This window comes from Athene noctua, chromosome 8, assembly GCF_965140245.1.
Source record: "Athene noctua chromosome 8, bAthNoc1.hap1.1, whole genome shotgun sequence".
NCBI lineage: Eukaryota > Metazoa > Chordata > Aves > Strigiformes > Strigidae > Athene > Athene noctua.
In genome coordinates, this window is record NC_134044.1 from 8,187,103 (window position 1) to 8,210,710 (window position 23,608).

At 40.1% G+C, this 23,608-nt stretch overlaps 1 protein-coding gene across 1 annotated transcript in view; it reads right to left on the reverse strand.

Moving 5' to 3' along the window:
• Positions 1-1,982: 1,982 nt before the first annotated feature.
• The window catches only part of SPSB4 (splA/ryanodine receptor domain and SOCS box containing 4), a 93,594-nt gene continuing 71,968 nt past the window's right edge, over positions 1,983-23,608 (reverse strand). Inside the window, exon 3 of the mRNA XM_074911980.1 lies at positions 1,983-3,285. Coding sequence (XP_074768081.1) covers positions 3,158-3,285 — 128 coding nt within the window. The 3' untranslated portion in view covers positions 1,983-3,157. The remainder of the gene's footprint in view (positions 3,286-23,608) is intronic.

Here is a 23,608-nt window from a genome sequence, read left to right on the forward strand (position 1 = left end):
ACCTGTACTCCTTTTGCCCAGACAGAGGGACACAAAAGCTGAAAACCATCATATCTATTGTCTATGTTTCTTCATGTGATGAAAGCCAAAAGTGGCTGGAAATTAAAAATACAGATGACGCAAGAGAGATCTTACTGCAAATCTCAAAGCAGTACAGCTTTTTAGTAATCAATCATTCTCTCTGTTAGACATGCTGTCTGAGAGTGGATTTCTGGGTAGGTATCTTGCTGCATTTAAGCTTCCAGGATTGAGAAACTGAGAAGTTTCAACTGCATTGGCTGAAGAACAACCATAACTTAGCATTTAAGCTCTGTTTTGGGCAAAAGCCAATGCATTGCCACTTTATAAATTATTGCTCAATTCACTCCTGAAGCAGACAGTAAACGATGTAAAGTGAGTCTTGAGAATCAATGTGAGGAACGTACCACCCAGGCAGGAGTTCAGCAACGGTGGGAAGACTTTTTTTGGTACATTTTGTGAGGAGGTACTCTGATGACTTGCTTAGCCTCAGTGCTTGACTCATTCTTAGCAATACAGATGAGGACTCCGGCCTCCCTGTAAGCCCTCTTGGCAGAGAATCTATTTGCAAAGGGATAGTTGGCAGGAATGCTTAAGTATCATTAATATTCTCCATGGTTCATCCTCCTTACAAGATTTCTCTGAACCAAGAAAACTATATCAGAAAGACCCTGACCTTGAAAACAGGGCCCTAATCCCACCTGAAGGGGTGTATCTACTATCCACAACATCACAACACGTAGTCAGGGAACAGTAAAAGAATAAAACTATGATTTCTGTAAAACTAGCACTCATAGAAGACAGACAAGTGTTAGAAAAAAATGTTTGAAAGTTAAAATAAGGATGTTTGGTTTAGAAAAATCATCACAGAAGGGGCACCAACTGAATTACCAATCCAACTGTAAAATAATTAGGTTAATTAACATACAAAAGCACCATTAATTTGTCTCATGATATCAGTTCCCACTCTATTGTCCCATTAAAAAGCTGTCAGTCTGGGTCAAGTGAAAGAACAGAGACAACACAGCTGTGTCACTGCAGTTATTCAAAGGAACGTGAAGTTTAGTTACACACAGTAAAACACCAATTCTAGGAAATGCTTACCTAAAATGGACTTCTGTAGTGAAAAAAAATAAGGTCTACCTTAAAAATCCTTTAAGGATTACTATGCCAGTAATCAGCTGCTTACGTTGCTTATGAATGATCACTTGAAACAGCTATATTTTCCCTTTTGAGTGAGTTATACCTTTCTATCTCCTTCTTCCTACATACCTATTGAGACAAAAAGTATAAATTAAACAAAGCAAATGGGAAAAGTAAGAATTACAGATCACAGCTGTTATTTCTGTCCCTTTGCAAGACAAAGGTAAGGAATACAGCATGCACCTCTCACCTTAAGTGAAAGCAAGTCCAAAAAAAGTTGATGCTGAAGCAAGCATCAACGTACACAGTTAAGCCCAGAGAAGCAAATACTTGTTATTTCACTTTTGACATCCCTGTGTTACCTTGCCCTTGGTGCTTCCACTCTTGCTCATGTTGCTTTATCTCGCTTACCTCATGTTTCTCTTTTCCGACTGAAACTGTAATTCTGTTCCTTGGGGTGACTGAAATCACGGCAGCCATCTGCGGTCCAGTGGTTTTGTCTACATCATCAGTGCACAGCGATCAAACTTCAACCCACCCCAAAAGCACAGAGTCTCAAAGTGCAACTTCACACAGAACTGAGGTTTTGTCTAGAGGACTCTGGCCAGAACTGTGTTAAAAGCAAGAGTACAGCTACACTCAGAGCGAGTGGGTAAATCAGGAACAGGACGTGACATTGCCTGCGATGTCACTTGCATGTCAACCCAAAGCAACAATTCCAAAGAAGTGCTGAACAGAAATATTTGCAATGCTGCAGGAGAAAGTGAACTTCAGCTCTGCAGTGCTACGTTATTTAACACTTCATCAAAGGAGACATGGACTACTTTGGACAGTAGACTTTATTAGAAATTTTCTCCTCATTCATCAGTAAATTCACATTAAAATATGCTGAAGGCAGCTCAGTCTAAACATTTGACGTCCTGCCACAACAACAACTTCCAGTTTAAAAACTAGATAACTGATCAGGCAGATAACATGAAACATGTAAGAAATGCAAATAGAAAGCAGCATCTTAAAAAATGGGATGAGCCTGAAAAATTAATACATTTCAGGTGAAGCTGGGGAAAAAACCAAAATCAGTCACCCCAAGATGGGAAACAGTTAAATGAGAACTCCACAGACTCTAAACAGATAAATAAACATTATAACCACACATACATTAAAAAGAGAACCAAGTACTTAGAGTTCATACCACATAAAAATTATAAATTTGTTCAAATAAAAAAGTGACAAGCTTTCTAAAATATGAATATCCTAAATTCTTGGGATAGTGAACACTTTGTTACGAACTGCAGAACTTTGGAGGGACTAGATTTGGTCTTGAAAACATGGACTGCATCTTACTGCTACCACATCCAAAAATTGATCTGACACATATACCAGTTTCTTTTCCTCTCATGTTTTTAAATCACATATTCTTCTTCTTCTAGACAATAATCTGCTTTTTTTAAATGTTAGAACTTTTAGATAACATAGGCCTGATAATGTTGAGTGCTGAACACTCAAAGCTCTCAACAACTCTGGATACCAAAGGCAAGGTTTAAATATTTTTCAAAAGTTACTATCAAGATTTTTTCTTTGCTAATTTATTTTTATCTATTGGGATGAGGTGTAGGAGAAAGAAAGAAAAAAAAAAATCACGTTATTGAAGAATGCTCGGTCCTGCATGACAGTGGATCTTGCAGGTCAGATTTTCTATTGGCATTTATCAGAGGCAACAAAGATAAACCAATATATGACCGAAGAGAATAATGGCCTTCAGGACTGTAAACACAACAGGCAACAGGTAATACATGAATCTTGATCAAATCAATGTTTTCACATTCTTTAGTAGTCCCCCACAGTGATCTGCTTTCACTGGTTCAGAAAAAAAAAAATATATTAAAAATTAAATAACACTTAAGTGTCCAACACGAAGATTTATATTTTGCTGTAAACAATTTTCTGCCATTTGCATTGATGTAGTCCAATGTGAGGCCAGAGGGTTCTAGATGTCTTATTGGTACTGTAAATAATTTTTCAGAGACAGAGGCAAAGGTAGAATTTCTATGTCATGCAGGCGGTCTCTGCCAAGAGCAAAACGAATTGATCTTCGGCACAAGTCCATTAAAGGCAGGGGTTCCGCTGAAAAAAATAGAAGAAAATAAAGAGTTAGTTTTTCAGCATCTCCATTTACAGGCAGTGTTTTATTTATTAACATAGCTTCTGTATTGTATTAAACAGTCATAAAGATAGTAATGGTATTGCGAAAAACCTGACAACCATCAGGCAATTAAGATGATCAATAGAAGCAAAGACAGAATTCTATGAGTTTCACCCCTAATAAGTGACTGCAAAGTTTCAGACTGAGCTTCCTTATCTGTAAGGCTTAAAAAACCAATCTAAAACCACTCTTTCGGCTTAGCAAATTGCAGCATGAGAAGTTATTACATTTCCAGATTTCTAACAAGACGAAGAGCTTCTACTTTGTTTATAACACAACATTTGTCATGTTGTGTTAATGTGAACTACACTGGCAACTTCCGACCTTTACATACCAGCTCCTTCTGTGTCTTAGGAAGTGGAAATAGTATTCAAGGGTAACCAAACTTCTCAGCAAACACTGCTTTTCCTGCAGCACTCTCTTAGTCTTTCTTTCTAGGAAGTCCATTAGAAGCAAAAAACTAAATAAAACACCCTCAAAAATCTAGAGGAAATTTAAGCTTTTCCTTCATGAATAAACTAGGGGAGAAGCATTCAGCTGACTAGAAGGCAGGGTGTGTGTTCTCATGTATATATAAATAAACACCCCCAAAATATAGAAATAACATCTGCAGATGCTCTTAGTTTAATTTAATAGAAGTGAATTAAGTATCTGTTGGAAATGCCTGGCTGATAGCATTTCAGATTGGAGGCCTAAACACTCATCTGCAGCATCTCAAACCATCTCACTCCTATATCCCATGCTGGCCTGAAAGACTCACACAGAATTGCAGGAACATCACAGAATTTCCATCCAACAGTAGCAGGAACGATCTCTGTGATTCCAGAGTTTGCCACGGAAAAGTTTTTGCAACAGGAACTGGAATAAAGCTGTAAAGTCTTTAACCAGTTACAACTATCTTCAAGAACAACTTTAACCAGATGGATTTAGTTGCGGGTTTAAAAGGGTAAGAGCTTCAAAGACTACAGGAAACTCTTCCTCTTCACATGATAAAACAGTAGGTAACCTTTAAAATCTTAGCGGTACTTTCAAATAGAAAAAAAAAATAATGTCATGTGCCTATATTATAGTGATAACCTTTATAAACTTGACAGATTACTTACAAGTGCTCAACACTGTACAGCACTCAGTGGTTTTATTGAGTTATTTGATGTGTCACATGCAAATTTACACAAACTCTGTTAAAACTACCAATCCTTTAGCTGATATTATTTTAAAACCTACCTGAAAAAAAAAAAAAATCATTACAAAGCACAAAATATCCAATTTAAGGATTGGTTTTATATGCTATAATTGTCTGCTCTGGTGACACACCACTGACAATGGATTTTCCATCATTTATCCCAGCATCACGTTTGATTTGTATAGCCCACAGTTCACTATGGTGTTTCCTTAAAGTGTCTAGAGAAAAAGCTTAGAAAGCATTCTGTTGTACAAAGAAAGACTAAAAAGCTTATTTAACTTTAGAACCACTTCAGTGACTTGGATGAGGAGTCTACTTCTCCTTAAAAATTCACTTAATCTATGATTTTGACTATTAAAAGATTACAAAATAAAAGCCCTCACATTCCACTAATAAAGTAACACTTTCTATACATTGGTGATCTTAGGTTTTATTTTTACATACCAGAATTATGAATGTTAAATCTTAAGGGATGACGCTGTAAAATTCATTAACCAGGATTGATAAGTAGGAGCAAAAATAGCTCATGAGTTCCAGGACACAGAATACAACACATCTTACAAGTCTTACACCATAAACAACAATTTTCTGAGTATCTTCCCAGATCTCTAAGGTCCCATTAAGAAGATGTAAAAGAAAGACTGTTTAAAACCATTAACTGACCATGTGGTCTCTTTTTCCTAGACAAAGGAATATGTAAAATATAGCCATCTGTGCAGCCAGGCATAGAGTTAATCCTAAACTTCAAAACACAATTTAAGGAAAGGTTAAAATATTTTTCAGGCTTGAAATGATTGTTTCACTTCTACAGGGAATTTTCAAATGCTAAAGAAAATGCCCCCAAGTGTTTGCAACAGCTGCTAAATTACACATAATGAACATGTTTTTGCAACTTGAAAATTTAACTATACTTTTTTTATTCTCCTTTCTATCCAACAGAAGTTCAAACCTACAACAGAATTAGAACAGCTTTGTCCTACAATACTAAATAAAAGTTATGTTTTGTGGGGTGCTGCCTGTAAGAACTCGAGGAAAAATTGTAATAATAGCATTTTAAGTAAAAACTTTTTGCAGCTGTGAGTAGTCCTAAATGATCAAAAATTAAATTCAGGAAACCACTTTAGGTTTCAAAATAGTTTATGGGATAAATGTAAAACTGTTTAAAATTAAAGACCGACAATTTTCAGATGGTCTTACTCAGCAGAACTATTAAATTTCTGGTATGTACCTTAATGCAAGCTCTCTCCCATCCATCATACCTGACATTTTTTACTACATATTTCGCAATTTGGAAAAAAAGGTTGGGTTTTAAGAACAAGTTTTGGGTTTTAAGAACAAGTTTTGGGTTTTAAGTTTTCTGAAAACTGGGTGAGTTCCAGGGGGAGACATTTGGATTAATATGGGGAAGAGGCAGAAGAAAGCTTGTATAAAGACTGTGCAGACCTTTGATGCGGTGCTTCAGGGCAGCCTGGAGCATCTCAGCTCTGGCACCTGGGCGAACCCTCCCTCAGCAGCACCTGCCCTGAAGCGGGAAGACAGATTCAGCCGCGCAGCCTCCTCCAGCCCAGCAGGCCCGGCCCCGGCGGGTGCCTTCATCAGCCCAGCAGGGCCCCGGCCCTGGGGCCAGAGTGCCGCTGCCCGGTGGTCTGGACACAAGCAAGTGGGAACTGCAGAGGATGCTTTAACATTCAGCGGGTGCCAGCATCTGGCGTTGGCAGAGGGTGCCAAGCCCGGGCTCGGCCGTGCCCCCACTGCAGCTCCGATTCACCAGTGGCGAGGCCTTTCCCGCGCTGGACTTCGGGGACAGGGCACTGGGACGAAGGGAGCACAGCATGGCATGCCGGCAACGAAATGGGCCGCTGCAAAGAGGTTGCTCATCATCTGCTGTAAGGGCTGAACTGTCTCCTTCACACACATGGAAACACCAAAAGTGCTTCAGGTTTTTAGGAATTCAGTCAGAAGTAACTCTGTCCTTCTGGAAAAGTTTGACCATCTATTGCTATGCACCCTGCCTAAAACACACTCACAGACTTGATGTGTCCTGTGCACCCAATGACACATTCAAAACGGTACTTCTGAAATCCTATCTCCATTTGAGGTCATACAAATGATGATGAGAAGGAATATTCTAATAATGAAAGAGATAGGAAGATGAATATTCTGAAGCTACATGATAAGCTGTAATTTGGCTACTGAAAAAGTCTTTCTTTCACAACATTAAATACTTACCTTTGAAAAACCTTTAAATTCAGGGATATTAACTGATTGCCAGAACATCTCAGTACTTAGTATATTAATGTGCATTGTAAGTGTTGTATTTTTAGAGTAACCCACAATGGAATGGAACTGGGGCAGTGAAGAACACGAAGCCGCCACTTTGCTGAAGTTACGTGAACTCCAGTAATGTTCTTGCCATTAGAAAAAGGAAGAATGAATTGCTGAGCTGGAATGCAAAATTGTAAAGAAAACATGATTCACAAGAATGGCTCTTTGTACTGAATTCCCAACCAGGCTAAGAAATTCAAAGCGAGACACTCCAGGGCAAGGGAGCAAGCTTTGCACAGGAAACCCAGCGCTTCCTCTCAGGCTCCAGCAGAGCTCAGAGAGAAAAGTGCAGCCACAGCTTGTTGGGTAACACACGTGCTGAGCCTAGGGCCAGCTCCCCTCGCCATCCTGAACGTACTGTAAGGAACCGTCTTCTCATTTCGGGTTTACTATGAAACCTCTTCACCCAAAGGTAGCTCCTCATAACTGACACACTACCGAGAACTATTTTTCAAGAGAAATAAAATCAGTGAAGAAAAAATACTGCTTAATTTATGTGTCCGAGTTTAATTCCTATGTCTCCCAATTTTGTACCAGTGGTTTACAAGGCAGCTCATAAAAAACAAACAAGCAAACAAAAAAACCCCCACAAAACCCCAATAAAACTAAGAAACAGACCATTGCTTCCACTCCTTCTCAGAAGTGTATCTGCAACAGGCCCACCTGGGTCACCGCACAGGGTACTCTGTCACAAACCATCCTCTCCCCACACTACAGTCCCACGCACGCCTACACCTGAACCCCTGGGACCTGGGGTAAGGCACAGTAACAGCTGCTCTTCTCACGCAGAGCTGCATTTCACCCAGTGGTGTACAAAATAGCTTAAATAGCTATTTAACATAATAGCTAAGAGCTTAAAAATAGCTTAAATAGCTATTCAATAAATTAATTAAATCAATTAAATACAAATAGCTATTTAGTAGCTATCCAGCTATTAATAACAAAAAATAGCTGTGTTTATATATATAGATATATTCGTTCTAATGGTATCACTAACGGTTTAAGAACAAAGGCAAAGAAGTATTTGTAACCAGAAACAACTATGTGCTTGTGAGCAGTTCTCCAATAAATATGCATCTGCGATGGCAATTTGCACATCATTACCAGCTGAAAAGTTCATTTCGTTTTGGCAACCTGGAGTTATTTAACAATCTGGCACTCCAACAAGACTGCCTCATCTTTGTAAACAGGCTTTTACAGTTGAGATACTAAAGTCATTTAGCATCCTGTAACACTAAATGTTATTAACTGCAATGTTACATAAGGCTCAGACAAAAGAGCAGCTTTGAGCACACAACAGTTATATACCAAATGGCAATACTCATTTTTTAAAAGAAATTTTTAAAGCTGTAACACAGCACATAATGTTTGTGGCTTTCATTAATCTATGGAGAACATATTTTTATCTCATTTTATAAAATCAAAGTTGTCTGGGGGAAAAAAAAGACCACATAGCAAAATTAAAGGTGACTGGAAAACAAAGGAAGTTATTGTGAGAATTGTCATCACCAAAAACTAAGAAAAAAAAAATTTTTAAATTATTTTATATGTCTAAGATATCAAATTTGAACTTATTAAAAAGCACTTATATTCGGTGATCCATGTTACTGTTTTCAACTGCTGTAAGGTATCTTTAAAGTCAGATTAAAAACCCCCCAAAAAACCCACCAAAACCAATAAAAAGAACTCCCCAAAAACAATCCATGAAAATCCGCCACAGTGTTTTGAGACAGAGCTGCAAAGGCACGCAACTGAAGGCGCGGCTGCCATGGCCGTGGCGTGCCTTTGCGTGCTGCCGCAGCGCCAGGAGGGCAGAGCCGCCTCACGAACGAGGCCGCGGCGGCACCACCAGCCGTGGCCCTGAACGCCCCTCGCCCGGCAGAGCAGCCAGGTGAAGCAGCACCGCCTCAAGAACGGGAAAAGTAACCTCTTGCAAAAGTAGTATGTGCGCAGAGAGGAGTCCTGCAAACCGCGTGATGCCTCTGCACGTGTCCTCATTGGGCATAAGGTTTTCTATACGTTACATATTTGGTGGCTGTTGCCCGGTGCCCATTTCTGCCCTCTCCTCTTTGCCACCACTAAGTCAGCATCACTCAAGTTCCTGCCCCGCACTTCTTTTCACTGCTCAATTTTAATCTAATACTTTACCACAATCAACGATCATCATCATCATCCTCAGAGGGATCATGTCCCTAGAAGATTACCCCTTTGTCATCGAAAGGGGATCCAATACGAGATGACATTCTTAGACTGTCCCTGTCCTGGTGGGCATCCCATAAGCCGGGCGGGCAGGGAAAGCTCTCCCCACAGCTTGTCACCACTCTGGTACCTGACACCTACCTATTCCAACAGACAATCCTCTGTCCCCCATCATGGCACTTGAGTGCCCACAACTCCAGACTGCAGCACGTTGGGGGTTTTATTAATCCTTTGTCTTGAATTTTCCTCCTTCCTCCAGGTACTAATACAGGAATTTGTAACTAGTATTTAATTACCACATACAATAAACATACAAATATATGTAAGCCAGCAGTTTTCCTTCCAACCTTTCTGCCAAAGCTTAATTGTTGTTTTAATTTTACACAGTACAGGCCAAATTCTTTTCCCCACATAATAAGGTACATAAATACACCCCCTGTGACATATTTATGGCTTCCCTGATGCAACTGATGGAAAATTTGAGTCGCGTTCCTTCAATGGCACAATCTAGAGAAATGGAATTGCAAATAATATATTAAAGAACACAGGCTATGACCAGTCATAAAAAATGCTAATAAATCTCCTAACAGCAATGAAAATGCAGTCAAAGGATAAGAGGATAAAAGAAATCACTTATCTATTTTTCCCACAGATGTCTTTAAACCCTGCAGCCTAACCCAGCAAACCACAGATACGAAGCACCTTAGAACATCACACTTTAATTACAGCAGAGGCGATCCAGAGCACCACTCTCAAGAATTCTGCAATTCAGAAGGGAACACTGTGTTTTTTCAAAAGAGCACTGCCATTTTTGTCTAACTCCCATGTCTATCCATGTGAGAGCAGTGGGCTCTGGCAGACCACTACCAAACTTACACTGGCTTTTGGAGCTACAGTTCCAAACTCACCGTTAAGAGCTGATGCACGCAGAGAACACCCGCACACCCTCCTTCAGCCCCTCCGACATCGCCCTCCCACCCATGCAGCTTGTTCGCATACAGCTGGAAGCTATCATGCTCACTTCTTCAAAAGCGTAACAGTGGCAGATGGTGAGATTCTTTTGTTATCAGTCAAGGCTGATAAACAGCCACTGTCTCCAGCAGTTGTCTACTAGGACAAATAAAGCTTTATGTTGTACCACATCAGCACCTTGCTTTAGCAGACAGGGTGGGGAAGTAAAAATACAAAAATAACACAAACACCCCCTCTATCTGAGCTAACCCACATCCCACAAAAATTTGGTACTTGAAATTAAATATGTTAAAGGGAGAAAGGAAGGCAAGAAAGGTTGAATAGAGGGAAGGACTCAGGGGTAAACCTCCCTGCTCCTCCTCTCCATGTCTACGGCTGGGTAAGGAGGATTGTTTTACAGATACCTTTGGCTTTTAAGTGTTAAATGCAGTTAAATACAGTTTAAAACTTCAATCAGGCATCATTTAGCAGCATTAAGCTGAAAAATCAGCAATGAACAAGCAAATATTCTGCAGCATCATTTGTTTTCAGTTAATGCTCTCCAGCTGTGCTTTCTTAAGAGGAAAAGAGTTGAAAAGCAGAACAGAATGAAAACAAACCAATCCCAAAAACCAGTGGCCTCTTGTTAGGGGTTCGTTTGATTACAAGTACCTATCTCCTTGCAACTTTTTCTGCATTTCAGTGTTTGCAATCTCCTATGAAGAAGATACAAGACTTAGCAACTGGTCCTGACTCACAAGCACCAGAGCACATGCTTAAATCCAACGAATACAACACAAGCTTAAAATTTATTCTTAAAAGATTAAATTTAGTAGACTTAAGCATACGCCTAAACACTTTTATTGAATTATATTGGATATAGGAGTGTTTTTCCTAGACAAGTAATTTGTCTGCGTACATTTGTAGGAAGGCTCTATATAAAGAGCCATATACATATGTATCCGTAGAGACCCTCTTCTGAGGGGCTCACTGCACTCTATGGCTCTTACCATCTACGTGGGTTTATGATCCACCTAAAAAGAGTTCTAGGTCAAGCACATTTAATATGTAGAACAGGAATAATACAAACTCTGGCCCAGGACAAATCCACAAGGAAATTTCATCATGGAAACTCTCCTGAAAACCTTCATTTTCTGAATTGCAACAGCTAATTTAAATGTACATATGCATCAAAATAATTCAATTTCCAGTAACAGAAAAAAAATTACAGGTATGATTCATATTTGAAAACATTTTAGCAATTTCTCCAATTTACTGATTACTAAATTGTACTGCTCTACATAATTCAGAAGCCACAAAATGGAGCCAGATAATTATGAATTTTACCAGCAAACAAGTGGCTTCTTTAAAAAGGAGCAAAGCCCTGTAATAAGCCGGTTTTGCTACAGCCTGATAGATTTGCATGCTGCCAGAAAGCAAAAATGGTGGCCACTTCCCTTCTGAAAGAGGAAGCGCACGTATGATTTCATTCCCTAAAATGCAAATAGGAAGGATGAGCCAGAAAGATTTGCTTTCTGGCCTTGATTTGCTTCTCCTCCTCCTCCCCATAAATACTTCCACACTAAACAACTCTTCACTTTGATCTTGAACACAGTACAAAGGTAAATTGAGACAGTTACTTCAGTGATGATCTAAATGTTCTGTGGTAGAAAAGACATGTAACATAAATACACGCTCTTTAAAACCAACACCAAAAAAAAATGAAGTGCTTGGTGTTAGAGATGAGTCTAAGATACAACCATTGCCTCCTTAGCTGCTCTCATCTCAAACTTCCCCAAGTTTAACATGTTGGGAATGAGGATTTGCCTTAGATTAATCTCTGATGTATACTTTATAGCTTTTGCTCTTAGAAACACATTTATCACCATTAAATTCAGCTTGTGTGCCAGGCCATAAAGAGGGAAGTTAAAATATATCAAGGTGAGAGAAGATTAAAGCTTGGATGAGAATTTCACTGAGTAGATGCATTGGAGTTCAAAGACAATGTTGTTCAGGGTTATGGACAGATTTACAGGCAAAGTAATAACAGAGAAAGTTGAAGGAAAGTTCAGGTTTCAAGGACGAACCACCTCAGACAGCTATTGTAACAGGAGTTCACACACTGCAAACTATATGCAACATGACGACTGAAATATGCTGAAACAATTCCTTGTATTTCATCTCTTCATGAAATGTGCTTCAGAAATGGGCATATAAAATACCCATGCACAGGCACACACCTTAACAACCTTTATGGCTGTGAACAAGTCTTTATTGTTCAGGGGAGCGTGGGGGCAGGGATAAGGATGAGATTTTAGGTGAATCTTTTCCTATCCCTCAATTCATCGGCACATTTCTGCCTTAATAGTATTACAGCAGATGATGAGATTTCTCAGTGGGAAACCTAATCATACTGATTAAAATATTCTAATATTCAAAATTATAAGTTTTCACAGCTGTTCTTAGGCACATTTTTTTATTTTGGGTTAAGCTAATCAAGTCCACCTTTTTGAGAGAGAATGAAGGCATGAAAGGGGTGCGTGCAAAAGGACAAAACGTTGGAACTACATGCTGACTGCCCCATCTGCCCTTCTACCACTGGCCTATTTTATCTACCTGTTGCATTTTATACGACGTATTAATAGTGTGGAACAATGAAGTACACCCTGTCATCTTTTCTTGTACTGTGCCCAGCATGCTGGAGTCTCACAAGAATTTCTAAATACTACCCTACTAAAATAAAACATGCACATTCAAGACTTCCATTGCTTACAACTCATATTTTCTCAGCTGGAACCTATCACAGTAGTTTTCTGTATGGATGTTTAGTATTATACTAAATAACAAAATCATTTAGTCAGCAATTAAATTGATTCAAAGCATCTTCTGCATCACACTGCACCACATTGCAGCTTTCCTCAAAGTTTCACCATATTGACCAGGCAACAGGACTGATGACTCTCCTACTTAAATTAATACAAATTGTGCTGACGTGTTTAAGACAATTAATATTTGACTACGTTCCTTGTATCATTGTTACACGGTATTTTTCTCAACTGCTTCAATTTAAATCACCCAGAGGCTCCAACATATGCAGATTTCCTCAAACCAAGCAAAAAGATGGCAGCAGCTTGTCATTTAAATTTTAATGCAATTGTATACAAGCTGATGAGCTCTAGGGGAAATCTGCAAACAACAGACCTGACACATCACTTTGTTACTCTAGTTTTGATACTAATAGAATTATGCTGGAATAAATCTGGAGCAATGAAGTTGCAATTAGGTTCAATATAATGAATTTGAACTCATTGGTTTAGTACCATTTATATTTTCAATTTCTTGAGAGTGCTTTTTTTTATGAAGTACCATAATCTTTATCAGCAGTAAATGGGTACTGGAGATGATCTGAATTATTTTCATACCGAATTTAGGATTCGTCATTGTTCCTGGTATGCAAATACAGCTGATGCTCTGAAGACATTTCTAAAGCATTCATCTGGAACACAAATGCACTCTCCTATTACCAGTAGAGCACGGAGGGCAGCCCTTACTCACCATTGCTCAGCTGCCTCATCACAAGTTCCTTCTATCATCTTTCAACCTTGGCAAAGTTCTGAGATTTCACACTGCTGTGCCGCTGCCCACAGCTGGCACTCCTGCCACATTGCCTTACAGATCGTCTGGTCAGTTTGTGAGAAACAGAGTGTGGAAAGATGATTTCTGCATTACGCCTTCCTACAGCCACTGTATGTGATGTGTTATCATACCCCGTGCCTCTGAAGCACCAGCATCAAACCCACTGATGGGAAGGGAGAGGTGAGGGTGTAGGTGTGCTAGGGAGAATGGCTTGCCACTAAAGTGACTTTTCCTGTTCCTGGGTGCATGGCGGGGATCAACAGGACAACAAACATTAAGACACGCACCCCCTCCCACCCTGGAATTTCACATGGATTACTAGAATCTGATAGCTAACTCATGTTTTGCTCACACTGAATTTCTTCACCTCCAGGGCAGCATCACTGGGAAGAACTTTCCAGTACTTGGTCCTCCTGGATACATGGACAGCAGGAGCCCTCTCTGAGCTGTCTTCTCTGGCCTGAACAGCTGAAAGAGGAGGTGGAAGCTGTGGTCGTACCTGATGACATTCTCCATTCATCCATCATCCTACTCCTCACAACACTGCTTAATATATTTGGAGAACTAGGCCTGCAGCAGCACACCACTCCTGGCTTCTTTCCCGTCCTCCCCCAGCTCACCAGATCCAGCTAACACGTTTTCTCTGGATCTCTCAAACTACACACGAGTCTTACCCCAGTGGTGCTTGCATGCTGTTTCAATGAATTCTGACATAGAGGGAAGGGCAGAAAGAACCAAGCAGGGGTGCTTTTACCCCAGCCCTCCCCTCCTCACACACTTCCCAGCTTCACACTTGGTCCTTCTGTCCTCATGCTCTGTGTTATCCACTCACAGTGGTTTGATAACCACCCTCTGCACAGGACATCATTGGTGTCCAACAAGATGAGGAGAAAACCAAGTGCTGCTGAACCACCGAGCACTGTGACTATGCTCTGGAAGGAAATATAAAACACCACAGAGGGTGTGGGTTTATTGCTTCTCACCGACTCGTTATCAAACATGCTTTGTCTACAACCAGCCTTTTCCAACTCTCTCTGCCCCAGCTGCCAGCTGGCTAATGCAGTTGCACAGGTGTAAATGAAAGCATCATTTGGCCTGCCGAAAAGCTATTAGGAACAAAGATTTGTCTAGGTTTTCAGATACCAAAGTCAATCTATAAGTCTGGCAATTAAAAAATTGCATCTGGGAACAACAAAGCAAAGCTGAGCAATTCACTCACCTGTTTAAGTACTTGCACGCCTTATTTCTATAGGAAAGGGAATCCCATCAACTCATTAATGCAGCTGATTTCAAATTAAAAACTAGAATGAAATAAATTGAATATGTACTAAAATCCTTATAACAATTTCTATGTGTTTGTGCTTTCAGATTCTTGAAGAGATTCAGGTAGTAGCTTGAAGCACTCAGCTAAGTACTATATGCACGTCTGTACGTATATATATAAAAACCCCACAGACATGCACAAGAAGATAAAAAGGAATGAATACGAGGGAAACATCTGAACCACCCTCTCCTTCCTACACACACACTTTACTTATTTATTTCAGTGGCAGTAACACATCATGGAGTTTAGTGACACAAAAGAGCTATTACTATTTGATTTTAGATTTAAACAAAGGGAAATAGACAATTCAGCTATGAGCTGGAATTAATATTCTTCTACTTATATTAATAATGCTGTGATTAACAGCACATGCAAAATATTTCTATAATTCTACCATACAGACAGATGTACATAATTTCTTAGTACAAAATATAATTTCAGTATGGATTTAGGTACAAGAGGATACGTTTTCTTATCTGGGCTTTGGTAAGTATGCAGGTTAAGGTTTTCAAGAATAAGTGTGTTTATGCAAGCCCATACTTCGATACTGCAATGTGACTTGATTCATTGCAGTGTCAAGCAGGCAGCAGAGCTTAGTGAAGACAATGAGGCCATTTCCAGCCCCCCAAAAAAGGGATAACTTTTTTGCCAACTTTTTCTTTGATATTTTATTTACTGATTGGGATGTGACAGTTTCAAAATTACATACTAACTTCTTCAATGGGAAGAACTGTGGGGGTTTGGGGTTTGTTTGTTTCTTTCTTTGTTTTTCATTAGTGAAATACCAGTTTGATGCTAAATTTCCATTATGTTTTCATACATTCTGGACAGACTCCTTTACTATCAGCCTCGTATTTTGAAGACTAGTTTTTATCTTTTTCTTAATGTGATTACAAAAAAAGAAAAAGGGTAAGAGACAAATATCAATCCCATTTTATGCTTGTGTGGCATATATAAACATTTTATATATTTTTTTATATATATATATTTTTTAAAAACCCCTCCACTATGACTATTTTCTTTTCAACCAAATCTTCTGACCTATTAATCCATTTAAGTATGTCTTATTTTCTTCTCTTATCAGCCATCTCCTTCCCTTTCTTCTGTGCTCCCACACTCAAAGCAAACACAGTCACTCAGTGAACTGGGCTTTAAAAATGAAAAGCCCTTCTACTTATGGGTCTGTAAACATCAGGCACAGTATATTTTGCCGTTTTCTAACCTAAAATCTAGGTGACTTTGGTGCAACATATGAAATGTTAAATTATCAAACCAAGTTCTTTAACTCAGTATTTAATCGAAAGTACCACCTCCCAAAATATTAAAACACATTCTGAATTACACACAGCACAAAGGAATGCTTCCCACCAAATTCTTTCTGTTCCCTGTCAGCTCAGACTTTTTCACTCCAACAGCATTGTCAGCAAAGCCAAAGGGAATTTTGCCAGGGTAAATACTGTTAAGTGGGGTCCCCCATCCATAGGTATTTTACTTTTCCCATGTTGGAAGTCATTTCTGATATCAATCTACCTGTAAGATGAAATGAATTTTTTTGTTTTTCCAAGCACTCACAGATTTGAGATACACGCTGACCCCTCAGGCATAAGAATAAGCCCATGTCATTTTGATGTCTTGGAAATTTCTTAACTAATTAAGTTAATCATGCGAACAATTAGTAAAATAGCTACACACAGCTTTCCAAAATTATCCTTCATATGGGTGGGAACAGCCACCCAGACCAGACTTCCTAGGGAGCGACCAATTTAACCCACCCTTTGGTTATGCTTTTACTCCTGTCCAGGAGGGGAGATCAAGACTTTGTGCTTGTTTTAGATCTTATTCAACCATACACAGAACCGAAACTGCAACCCCCAAGAAGTCTGTAGTCAAGCACCAGGGACAAGAAAACTTAAGGGTTATGGCTAACCTGACCCACTCATGTATCCCACTTCCCAAAATGCTGACACTTGTCTTGCATCTCCTTCTTGTCCTTTAAAAAAATCAGAACAACTTCTTCAAAAAACAGGGTTAACAAATCAAGGATGATGCTTTCCTTCAGAGTTGTGAGACAAAAGCAAACAATACCAAAGCAGACACAAAGACCCGGGGCACCACAGCAATGAGAAACAGACTGACTTGATCCTCCCAAGCATCCCCCAGCTCAAGAGACAATGAGGAGAGAGGGGCAGTGACCATGCCGAGTACTTCCCCAGGAATTCCAAAGTTCATCTCTTGTACGTGCTGCTCAGTCCATACATCCACACCGCTGGCGATGGAGGGGAGAGCTGGGACCTCCATCACCTGCGCCTCTGGGTTTCCTCTGCAGACATTCCCAGGACTGCAAGCGGGGAGGGCATGCTCCCTCCCACCAACCCCCTGCCTGGAAAGACCGGGGAGATCAGGAGGCCAAGGAAAACGTTACTAATTGACAAAGACAAAAGCAACTTGGGAGTGGTAAGCACTACACTAAGATCAGTGGGAAAATGTCAATGAACAAAGAAAAAAGAAAAATAAAGACTTCTTTCCTTTCTCTGTGTTATGGTTTAGTGAATTGATTTCAGTACAAACCTACTTTACATCATCTCTGCTTTTAATGACATATTTGTATGTTGATGTCATGCACCTCATGTTCTGAATGAAATCTTTTTATCGTATGTACTTTAATTTTATTTACTGATGCAAATTCAGAATTTTGGGGTTTGTATATTTGGGATCCTGGTACCAATTGAAATATTCCTTTCACTGTCTCTAAGGTAACTTTCCAGCTTAGTAAAGAAGGGAAATGTTTTCATGATTTATTGATATACCTTTCAAAGACAAAAGCAGGACTATGTATTCATCACTGCCTTTCTCTTGTTAGAGAACATCAATTAAAACTGACCTTCCAGGGTATTCTTCCTTTTAAAACATCAAAGCCAGACAATTGTTTAAAACTCCCGCACCTCTCTCCCATACAGTTTTGATTAAGAACTTCTATGCTTGAGCAAAAGCAAACTTCATAGAGAACAACTTGTATCACTGCTTGAAAGATCTCACAGAAGAGTAAAAGTCGCCCTGCGGTGAAAGCAGACCACAGCCCTTGTGTCCGGATTTCCAGTACGGACTAGCACTTGGCACACTGCGTTTGTAACCTTCCAGCACAATTTGAAGACATTCCTAACAAAAACGTTTCATCTACTTATTTCTTAGATGCATCATGTTTTTCAGAAGCCACTTGTGCATGATACTTATTTCGTCAAATACCCATATGGATTTAGCAATTACCACTGACAGTAAAGGTCACAAAATTTTGCCTGTTCCCAAACCGTCTGTTCCTCTTCTGTGCTCAGTGGTCACAGCAGGACTGAATCCTTGGTTTCAAGTACATAAAGCTCAATTAATTTTATGTGTGTTTTTCTTTATGGGCTTTGGCCAATTTTGATGAAAGATTTAGCTTGGTCCATTTGTCTCACAAAAACTGATTCTCTCTGAGGCTATTTAGAATATCCAAATGAAATCTCTCTTACTTTTGGGAAGCAATTTATGGAGACATCCTGGTTACAGCGTTTTGTTAATGAAAAACCACTTTCAACAAGTCCTGAAATGAGAACACATTCCCAAATAATAGTGTATGGACTAAGAAACCCCACAAATCTAGAAAGTTCAGGCAAGTTTGTGCCTGTTAATCACAAAATGAGAACATAGAACAGACCAAAGTTGTCTTCATATACAACTGCCACCCTCTGGCGACTACCATATCTCTTTCAAAGGCCTGCTCTGAAATTTTGTCTTTGCAAATTCTGTTCCTAAAAGTTCTTCATCTAACTTTTAAAAATATTTTTCTGCTTCATAACAGCAAGGTATTTCCTTTATGAGGACAGTAATCTGCACCGACTTTTGCCTCATTCCAGGTTTCACCATGCTCTTGGCAGCAGTGACACAATTCTTCCCTGAGCTACTGAAGGTTAAACCATGCTGCTTCCCACCACAATTCTGACCAAGGCTGGGACTTGTGGTTCCTCTTAGGGCAAATGCAGCAGAGGAGGAAAGGAGAGTGGCAGCAGGGATTTATCAGCAGTAAATCTCTTTTTAGAGAGAAAGGACTTTAGAGTAAGTCTTCATGTATTTCTATCTTCTGAGTTTCTGAACTTTCTAAGTTCCCAACGCTTAGTGACCCTCAGGTGCTGGTGGCTCTCAACAGACTTCTGTGCTTCAGCGCTGTTCTTCCAAATGACTACTGCCTGTCTTGTTCCTGAAAACCCATTTCAGAGCCAAAGTTCTGGTTTTTGGCATTTCTTTTCCACTGCCTATCCAGGCCAAAGCTGAGCATCAAAGAAAATGAAGGCAAACATCAACACACAGAAAGTCCTTAGAGGACAATGCCAAATTTCTTTTTGGTTGGAAGGTGGCCAAATTGACACTTGCCATGCTTTGGCTTTCCTGTTTTTCCAAAACACACCTCCTGGGCAACACTGCACATTAGACATATGATAATTAAAATGGGGGCCACAAATGCACTGCTACTATACAGCTAAACCCACTGCCATACAGATGAAACACGTCCATAATAAATTTCCAATCGGCCACTAAAACTTTAGTATTGATGTCCAAACTAATTATATTTGCATGCACAAAGTAATCTAGAGCTCACGAAGCAGGGACAAAGATTATAAAAAGTAAACAAACCAGCAGCTCTTGGAAGCCTCCAACTCTTTTCAGGATCCCTGAAAACTGACTCTTGCTCTGTGCAAGTTGCACTCTGCAGATGTAACAGTGTATGATCTTAATCCTGCAGAGCCTTAGTAAAGATCTACCTACCACAGCATTAAATCAGGTCTTTGGGAAGCTCTGCTCAAAAGAAGACAAAACTCAGCACTGTCATCAGAAATTCAAGTATAATGATTCCCCATAAACAATTCACAATGCTGGAAATTCAGTATTTTTAAAAAATGTAACAACTATGATGCCCATCTGCATCTACCATTTGTGAGAATTTTAAATATCACTTCAAAAACCTGGAAGTTCATCTGATAAGAGCAAAATAGCACTTTTCATGCAATGCCAGAATGCTTTAAATCTTATGCAAGTCTTTAGCCTTGGTTTTCAGAAACAAGAACGTAAGTTTCTAGTTGCACCTATGTGACTCCAGTCTCTCCAACAGAAAAAGGCTATTTATTACCACTCAACAACGAGCTTTCTGCAGCACAGGGAGTCCCACTCGGGCAGTGGTGCCAGCCGCTCTTGTCAGGCAGCTGTGGCTCTGTTCCCAAAAGCACCAGCCAACCTCAGCAGGTTGAAGAGCGCATGCTACATTTTTCACAGGGATGTGGTCTGCAATGTAAATGAGGTTGCTCTCTAAGCTTCCCTTCAAGGAAACACTCCCGGGCACCCAGATCAGCCATTTCCTCCTTGAAATCTCTTATTCCCAGAAGGAAAGAGAAAAAAACTAAGCTTCTCCAGCAGTAAGCATCTGCCAAGAAATTTTAAGTAATCCCATCCAAACCATCCTCCCTTTTCTTAAGCTTTCCATTTCTTGCTGTACTATAAATCACTCTGGGGAAATACCATGGACTCTGAACACTTAAGTTATGTTCCTAAGTGGTAAACCATCGAGTTTTACTAGACTATTTAAAATAAAATAGTGTGGTCTATCTACAGAAGCAAATTACATATTGCTTTTTCTACATTAATTATATGTTACACGGATTAATGGCCATAGTGACAGGAAGTTAAACTAGCCCTTATTATGGAAAACTGCTACATTTGAAACAGTACAAACATCACAGGGTTGAACAAAGCTTTGAGGAATGCATCAAAATGCTATGCAAAGATTAGTTCACTTGGCTCCAAAATGACTTGTCAAATAACAGCAAAATAAATTTTTTTAATTTCGAATATAAGAGCATCTGACCTGTGGTCAGACAACAAGCAGTACCCTTCAAAATGCTGGAGCTCTGGTACAAGACAGCAGGTACACTTCATCTCCCCACAAGAGCTTCTCCTACAAATACATCCTCCAATTCTGGCCTGTGAGTATTCATTCCTTTATTAACAATCCCCTATTCAAATCTTTGGTTCCAGGATGGTCACTGTAGGTTAAGAATTATGCATTAAAATGCTTTCAAAGTATTTACAGAAAGATGGTGTAGAAAGGAAGGAATAGCTGAAGTACAACTGAGACTGTGCATCACTAATGGAAGTTACCACAGAAGCTGAGCACTCTGGCAGGCCGTCAGCCTGGGAGCAGCATTCCTAAACCAGCAGAGATGTGAACACACACAACCACCAGCCAGTGGTAAATGCTTTCACCTGGCATCAACCAATGCACTGGTTTACTTTACTACTCAAGGATGATTTACACACACCAGAGACATTTTAGTCTCCTTTAAGTGGTGACAGAATTAGGAAAATAACAAGAAAGGCATAGGACAGAGCATACCATGTTCATTCAGGTCCAGTGATTGTTTTATTTGTGCTTCAAATTTTCAGGTATCTAACTTTGGCTATTAGGTGTACAATCAAATAGCACTGAGAAGTTACTGATCACATCTGTAGGGAGAACAAAATACAGCGTCATCAAAACTATACATCTAACTAATAAAAACCAACATCACAGAAACAAATTATCATCTTGCATCACTAAGATTGTGCATCTGGTGTAAACACATGTCAGGGTGGTTGCCCTGGGCCAACAAAACACTACAGAAATCATTATTTCAACACTGTCAAAAGAACCACAGTGTTTTTTGGGAATCTGAAAGCTTTGCGAATACCAAACCACCACACACATAAAAACACGGCAGTCACAGCAGACTTATTCCTAGCTCTGACACATTTCCTATGTGATGTTGGCCAAAGCACACAGGTTACTGTAACCCACTTAGCAATACCACATGTAAGTACAGAGAGGAGGTGTGTTCATCACACTGCACAGCAACATCGAGCCATTTCTGAACTGACATACTTGCGTTGCAATCTGACCTGACATAGAATACCAGCTTGGAAGGGACCTCACGGATCACCTGGCCCAACCCTTCTGGCAAAAGCCACAGCATGTCCCTGGGGGCCCTCTGCTTTGTGGAGTTCTACATCATTTTGCTATGCCTTATAAGCATTTTATAAGAGAACATTTAGATGTAGGCGTCCATCTATGCCCTCTGTTTCAACTGCTGAAGCAGCTAAGATCCAGCTCAAGAGGCTGAGCTAGGTGCAATGTTTGTCTTGCCATGGATCACATTTGGAATGTGCTGGGCATGAGATGTGGTCAAAACTGGCAGACAGCCCTGCCAAATACTGTGTGTGCATAATACAGGCCCGAACCGCGGAGAAATCGCCCTGTGTGAATGAAAGGCCATGAGCACATGTTACTACAATTAACTCAACTGACATGAAATAGACCCAGTCTTGTTGTCCAGAAGCAAACACCCACACAGAGCCACACAAGGAGTTTGGTAAATCTTTCGCCCAACACACACACCAGAGAAGCCACTCCAGTCCAAAGGGAAATGCCTTTAGCACTGGCAACCTGTTTGGTATAGGCAAGCCAAGGGCCACGTGCTGAGGAGGGTAAGCCTGCTCTGTCACCCAGGTGCTCTGTGCCACTCCTTCCCCTGATAAACTGTAACACTGAAGGGATGGTCAGATGACAATGTGAGAAGTGTACTAGTCTTTACACCCCTAATTTTAACACAATTTTTACTTCACAAAGCCACATTTTAATTTTAGAGGGTTGTTTTGTGGGATTTTTGGTTTTGTTTCTTTCGTTTTGTTCTGTTCTTTCCTCAGAAAAAACCCCACACTGTGATACAGCAACGTAGTTTAACAGATTCTGGCAGCAGACGAGCACAGCTCAGAATGGACCTCTGTCCTGTTAGCAACATCTGACAGTGCATCACCATTATCTGCCTTCCTCACTGGGAAAAAAAAAACCAAACCTAAACCACATTTCCTTTCCAAAGCACATATGTTAAAGACCAGTATCCGAAGACCCAAAGACTTTTTGGTTCTCCTATTGCTGTTACTGAGACAGAAAAGTAAAAAGCAAGTCATTAAAAGGATGTGACCTTTCTGCCAGACTAGCTTCCATTACTGCAGTTTTCACACAGTGAGGAAAATCTCTAAAGATATTAAGAGAATGAGCACTTTGCAGTGCCTCCTCCATGAAATAAGGTTTGCTCAGTTATAAACAATACCAATGAAAGAAGTTCAGAAAAGAAACCAGCTGTGTCACTCAGGAGAAACGGGGAGTGAGGCAGTTCATGTGTTAAATCGCATGCTTGTTTCTTTCCTTTTACCAATAAAAATGAGCAATCGAGACACAATTACTTCTTTATTTTTCAAGAATACAGGGAGATGCTATGATATCTAAGCTGAATAAATGAACTGTAACACCTGATTGACTCCTGAAATAAGAGTAAGGCAAACACAGAGTTTACTGTGTTTATCCTGTGGGCTGTTCACATGGGTCACGCACCCCAAACATGACTGGGACAGAAGTGCCGTGTCCCCAGTGAGCAGGTTGTGGAACCAACCTGGCTCTGCACAGAGGGAGGGAGCGAGGGCTCCAGGAATGTCCCTGGGAACACACCGCTCCCCTCCTCCTCCGGCCACACTCGCGCCCTGCCTGCCTGGCCTGCTGCACAGCTGC